General features: G+C 41.3%; 1 protein-coding gene across 1 annotated transcript in view; it reads right to left on the bottom strand.

Moving 5' to 3' along the window:
- clpb (caseinolytic mitochondrial matrix peptidase chaperone subunit B) overlaps positions 1–6,832 on the bottom strand; it is a 29,147-nt gene that overhangs the window by 2,634 nt on the left and 19,681 nt on the right. Inside the window, 8 exon segments of the mRNA XM_035680442.1 lie at positions 566–685; positions 829–902; positions 1,288–1,444; positions 1,578–1,739; positions 2,148–2,192; positions 2,398–2,453; positions 4,252–4,367; positions 4,431–4,474. Coding sequence (XP_035536335.1) covers positions 566–685; positions 829–902; positions 1,288–1,444; positions 1,578–1,739; positions 2,148–2,192; positions 2,398–2,453; positions 4,252–4,367; positions 4,431–4,474 — 774 coding nt within the window.

Genomic DNA, 6,832 nt, shown 5'->3' with positions numbered 1-6,832 from the left:
CACACACACACATACACACAGCAACATTCAAAAGACAAAAGACAAATGCACAGAGTGAGAGTCATGAGTCAGGTCCCTATCAGTTGCCTGCAGGGCCCATGTTAGCTGTCAGGACGCCAGCTGTAATATTAATAATTAAATATTGATGAAGGCTCCACATGTTAAACACTGTAATCACATTATAGTGAGTAGTAGTGGCACATAATATTGATCTGCGTGTGTTCCTGCACAGCTCAGCGACTGCAGTGCTGTGTCTCAGAGAGGCTTTGTTGAGCCTGCTCTTATGGTAGTCTCTTATCTTCAACAGTATAAAACAAACTGTGACTCTAACAATACATATTAGAAAGGTCGGGGGTTTGTTTCATTAATAAAATAAAACAGTACACAGGTTGGTGGTGTGAAAAGTACATTTAACAAACTGCAGTCAGCAGAAATGATTATTATTATGTTATCAGCAATAATCATCAAGGATTCTGGCACTTCACAGGTTTTTAAATGAAAATGGACTGAATATATTTAGATTTCTAATGTGTCCATTGTGATGCAATTTGCTTTTGTTACGTACCTTCTTGGCCCAGAAGCTGAGCTCTTTGCTGACCAGCTGTAGCAGCTCTGAGTGACAGAACGGCAGGAAGTATACAATTTCATTGATCCGACCAAGAAACTCGTCCCTCCGGAAATGAGCCTGGGGAGGAACCAAAGAATTAACAACGGCAACCGAAGCCTCTCAGGCCAATTAGAGTTTACTGCTGGAGAAAAGTAAACCGTTAAACTGCAGGACTCGTCTGTAATGACACCAAAACAAAGTGGGTTGTTTGTTTGCGTTACCTTCAGGATCGGTCGAATCACAGATTCTTTAAACTGTCGGGAGATTGTGACGTCACCACTTTTCTGTACGTCCTCTGGGGAAAAGAACAACGTCAACATTAATTTCACTTCTGATTCACCTGACCTTTGGTTACTCTACACGTCTTTACGTTGTACCACCAAATCACCAGATTTCTTTCTGATCATTTTGTGTTTGCAATGGCTAATGTTAGCAAGATACTGTCTATAAATTTAGACAATCTGACAAAACTATTTGGCCATACTCCACATCACATCATCATACCCATTTTAAACAAAGCAACTGATGACAAATACAAAGTAATATGTCAGAATGGGTTCCCAGTGTCTAATACATAAAGTCATTTTGCAGCTGTAGTGTATGATGTACATAAATGTCTGAGAGCATGAAGCTTTTTAGACATTAGAAGTACACGTTGTATATGGTTCTTTTACTCTCACCAAGGTTATCCGCCAGCTTCCTGCGGCTGACCTGCTCAGCTTCCTGTCGAAGCTGCAGTGCATGCTGGGCAATGTCATCACTTGCAACATTAGACGTCATGATGAACATGGCATCTTTACATTCGATGGTCTTCCCCTTACCGTCTGTGAGGCGACCCTGAGAGAGAGAGAGAGAGAGAGAGAGATCCATTTACTGAAGTTACAGATGTTTGCAGATGTTTTATCAACAGAAACAGGATGAATGTAACTTCACAAAGGTTTGATATGTGTGTTTGTGTTTGTATACACACCTCATCAAAGAGCTGCAGCATGATGGTGAGAACATCAGGGTGGGCTTTGTCTACTTCATCAAACAGGACAACGGCGTTGGGACACGCCTTCAACAGCTTGGTCAGCTGACCTCCTTCCTCATGTCCCACGTATCCCGGCGGGGAGCCAATGAACTTCGCCACCTGAGAGAGGGTACACAATGGGTTCAAATATTATAAAGTATTTGCCAGGATCACACTTAGAACTATTATTATTATTATAACCTATACTTCATTATGTTGCTGCAAACTGTGCAGAATGTCGTAAAATAACGCAACTCTGATTCACTGATTAAATGTATTCATCACTAAAGCTTCACGAAGGAGAACAGAACAGGGCAAAAAACAACATTAATTCTGGTTTATGCATCCATTATGAGTACATAAACAGAATTAATCCAATGCGTCATTGCAGCAGAGTGATGCAACTGTAACGGATACTCTGAACCTCCGTTTGAGCACCAAACATTTAACAGAGTTTGTTGGATTCAGGCATCAGAAACAACGTGGATTCACACTGATGTATCTGGAACGTATTAAAAAGTGTCTTACCTCGTGTTTCTCCTGGAACTCGGACATGTCCATACGGATGAAACCCTGCAATCACACGACGGATTAACCTCCATTGCTACTGTATCGCTGTGCTACTAATAGTTACCATGGAAACAAACACAAATTGAATTCTCTGTCATTTCCTCAAATGTGTTTTATATTTATGAGAAGATCTGTTCTACACCCATTGACTTAATGGTTAAACACTGGTGTGTGTGTGTGTGTGTGAGAGAGACGCTACATTACATACCTTTTTGATGTCCTTGTGCATGTAACGAGCCACCTGTTTGGCCAACTCTGTCTTCCCTGTGACAACCAGTCAGAGTAAACAGAGACATCATTTAATTATTTTGGTTTTAATATAAAAAAAACAACCCCCTGCTCTTTTTTTTTTTTTTGTAATACATAAGTATGCAGAGATTTCAGGAAGTGAGGAAAACAAACACACTCATTTCAGACAGAAAGACAATCTCTCTCCTTCTCTAAGTGCTGGTCTGAATCTCAGTGCCTCCCCCTCTGCAAAGCTTTCAATCATCTCCTGCTCTCCAGAAGCACACATTATGTTTGTCGGTAAAATATTCTGCATATAAATGCTCATATATGATATTGATGTCTTGTGTTTGGTATGCATATGGGTATGGTGTGTGTGTGTGTGTGTGTGTGTGTGAGAGAGAGAGGCTGTGTCTTGTTGCTGTGTTTAATATTGATGTCTCGTGGCCACTGTTTGTCGCTGAAGGCAACAGAGAATATGAACACCGTCTCTCCTTCATCTATCTCTCTGGCCTGTCATTTCACCATCTCCCTCTTTTTTAGCCATCTATCTGGCCCTTAATATCCCTCCGTCTCTTTTTTTCTCTCTCACACACATACACACTCTTCTTCATCATAATGCTGCTGTTTGAGAACATTTGAGCTTTTTTGTTTTTTAAATGTCCTTTAATATTGAATATCTGCTGATACAGTTTATCTAAAACTCCACAGTACACCCTTAGCCCAAAGAAGGCCAGTGTTTTTTTTTTTAAAGGTTATTTTTCTCTGACATGTTGTTGTCCTACGGTGGGCGATATGCATGGATAAAGGAGTGTCAGTGTGGATCTGTTGTAGCACAAATTTCCAGGCAGAATTTAGACAATCTCAATTCATCCCCAGTGGATTTCATTTTGTTGTTTTGTTAGTGTTGCTCTGAGATTTGTTCCCTCTCAATGCTGTGTGTCAGAAAGACATTACAGTGTTATAAAGTGCCATCAGCTGTTTCTTCCAGATCATACACAAACCCCAATTCTAAACCTGTATCCACAAGGATGTGCTTTTATAAGCGTGTTTGTGCTTTTTTTTTTTTTTTTTTTTACTTACTTATATTTTGTGTAGTACTGTGTAATAATATAAACTTTAGTACCAGTTCTGCTGAGTAAACACTAACACTAGCTCCTCTCCAGACCTCAAATTTTGTCAGTGATTCAAAATTGTTTGTCGTTTGTGAGTCAATCAGGGTCTTTATGGGCGGGACTACATGTGGTGTCACTGCTGAGCTGTTCCAGAGTCAGACAGGTTGTGATATCTGAAATGTCTGCAGTCACTGCTGTTAATAACTGCATGTAACCACAGAATAAAACCAACACACTAATGATCTCCTCCTTTTCTAAACACTCCTGTCCCAACCCAACTATTTTTACTCACATAAAATGGCTGTTCGCTATGACAATAACACTAGAAACTCTGGTTGGGAACACGGCAAACATTAGCTAATAGTCACTTCATCATCAAATACAACCCCTCTTTTTATCTTTGAATTACATTCAATCAATTCAATAAGCAGATGTGAGAAAGTCAAAAATGCTGCTTTAAATTATTCTTTTAAATTGTGCTCTAGTAAATTATGACACCTCAGAGACAAACTCATTCACTGAATACTTTGGAGTTTCTCCAATTTGTGTTTTACAGTCTTTTGTAGTCTTGTGTATTCTGCGTCTTTTGAAATCAGTAGACTGGCAGGAGGAAAATACACAAACTTCAGGAGCTGAAGTGCTCTGTTTGTTTTGGCAGCTACTTTTAGGAAACCGAAGAGGAGTTTTTTTGTGTGTTGGGTGTAAAAGGTGACATTTACCGATTCCTGATGAGCCGAGGAAGAGGAATACGAGGGGATGCTCTTCATCGTACCAACCATTCTCCTTCCTCCTGATGGCTACAGGGTGCAGAGAGAGGGAGAAAGGAAAGGGAGGACTATTATTTCACTCATTTACATTTGTTGACTTTGCTTTTTGCATTTAGTATTTTAAGTTTCACCCAACTGAACCCAGTTGACCTGAGGGCAGCGGGCATCCCAGAAACTATGATAAAAGAGTGAGGGAGCAGGGATGAGAAAAGGGTCAGAGACATTTGGTGGAGAGAAAAAAAGAGAAAGAAGAGAGAAAACAGAGCTAGAGAGCAAGATGAGAGACCTCCAGAAAGCTACCCACGATGCTTCTCTTCCCCCCTCAGTCAGTGGGGCCATTAGCCAGCAGTAATTGTGTTAGCCTCCCTGGCGCGGCCATGGCGAAATCAGTTTAGCATGGATCGCAGCCTCACACACACACACACACACACAGACAGACACACAGGCTTGCTTAAAGAGGAGTGCCTACCCAACCCTGCCATCACCCCAGCAACCACACTCACACACATACACAAAGACAAGATGATGAGGTGGGTCGGAGGGGAGTAAAGAGTGTATTTGGCCGTGGTTTGGCCACTCGACGAAGAAGCAGACACTAGCACAAACTCATCCAAATCGGAAGCTGTTGAGAGGCCGGGGCCAAAACCAGAGCCATGTATGAGCAGGGTTTTAGCCAGCAGGATCAAAATAACTCAGTGGTGCAGTGCTTTATTGGTTAGCACTGCTGCCTCGAGCACAAAGACCCTGGGTTCGAATCCACTGGCAGCTCGGGTCCTCTCTGTGTTATCTCTGGACTGTGCCAGCTGTTTTCTGTTTTCCTCCAAAGACATACATTTTAGATTAATTGGAAACTCTAAATTGCTCATAGGTATGGATGTGATTGTGTCAGTGTTCGCCTTGAGATAGACTGGCAACACAGTGTACCCCACCATTAAGGGGATGGGAGGCTCCAAAACGATAAACGGGTACAGAAAATGGATTTAAATCTTGATAAAGAGAACACAAACATAACCACAGCTCCCGTTACAAGCTGTGCAATACCTCCCAGTACAACAGACATGCTGCTGCAGAGCTGGTATACCAGTGATAGTAACATTTCTATACAACTTATCCCGTATCTTCTTCTAACTTCTAGGTAGTAAATGACTTACCCTGTTGCTTTTTCTCCACTTTGCACCAAAGTCATAATCTTAATGTCTTTACAAAGAAACCTGTATCAGCTCCACTGTGAACTTTTGCTTTTTAGAGATTTTAAATATTTGAAACACAAACTATTCAAGAGAATTATTCTGTTTGTACAAACAGTACCCATCCATCAAATATTCATTGTCATGAAAAAGAAATACTAGGAGCTATTAGCTATTACAAGTACAACCAAATGATTAGTAGATTATTATGAATTTAGTATGGTTATTTTATTAATACAAGTGTAAAATGTTTAATTAAAATTTTTAGGGTTGGCATGTAAATACTGCCACCTCAAGGCAACTTTTCTTAGCCTGAGACACAAGACATGCAACCAGCCCCTGCTCTCTCACACACTAGGCCTTTCTTTGGCTTCTTTACCTCTGGATCGTATATATTTAACCAGATAAAACACGGGTCATACACGTCTGTCCATTTGAATCTGACAAGTGAGAAGACAACCCCCAAAACACTGGTAAAGGTTTAGCAGTCTGGTGCCTTTATGCCACATTAGTTCTTCACTTTCTGACCAGTTCTCATACGCTTGCCATGTATTCGCCTTTCTCAGGCGTTCTCAGCACATGTCTTATAGGTAGCAAAACAGCTTAAACAATGCGTCTCGTAAGTGTACATTTCCTGGCAAGTTATTACGTGCAGCCAGAACGAGATAAGTTACAGGAGAAATCCGAGGAACCAAAATTTAAATCCAACAGAATCTACAATCAAAGCATCTTTTACCCTTTCCTGCTCACTCATTTAAATCTGCTGTGGCTAAGAGGCTCTGTGTGTGATGCAGCGAAGCTAAAATACTTCACGACAGACATGAGATCTGAGTGCTAAACTAGCTACTAATAGCTGATAATCATAAAGAACAGATGCTTGGCAGGAGAGGAGAAAGAGAGGGAGAATGAGGGAGGCAGAGAGATGGCGAGATGACATGGTACAGTAGAGAGGAAAGCGGCAGGAGGAGCAAAGATAAGCAGAGAAAAGATGAGTAAGGATGTGGAGGGAGATAAAGAGGGGAAAGAGAGAAGAGTGATGGAGATAAGGAGACAGAGAACGAGGTAGAGAAACAAACGAGTGTGTCAGAGATGGACACGGAGATGAATAGTGACAAGAGGGGCTCCAAAGCTCCGTCTGCTTTATCAACGGCTGTGTGAATGACAGCGTAACCTTCTGTGTGTTTGTGTGTGTTTTAGCTGATTGAGACCGACTTTGACAGAAGGGCACATTGACATTTCTCAGAGGAGCCCGACAACAACAAGGAAAAGAAGGAGGCACAAAACAAATGAAAGCTGGCTCTCTCTCTCTCTCTCTCTCTCACACACATGCATACACACTAATCCAT

Source organism: Morone saxatilis, unplaced genomic scaffold, assembly GCF_004916995.1.
Source record: "Morone saxatilis isolate NCDOM2014 unplaced genomic scaffold, NCSU_SB_2.0 Contig8, whole genome shotgun sequence".
Lineage (NCBI taxonomy): Eukaryota > Metazoa > Chordata > Actinopteri > Moronidae > Morone > Morone saxatilis.
The sequence above is the reverse complement of the archived record's forward strand: the minus strand, read 5'-3'. Positions and strand labels throughout refer to the sequence as shown.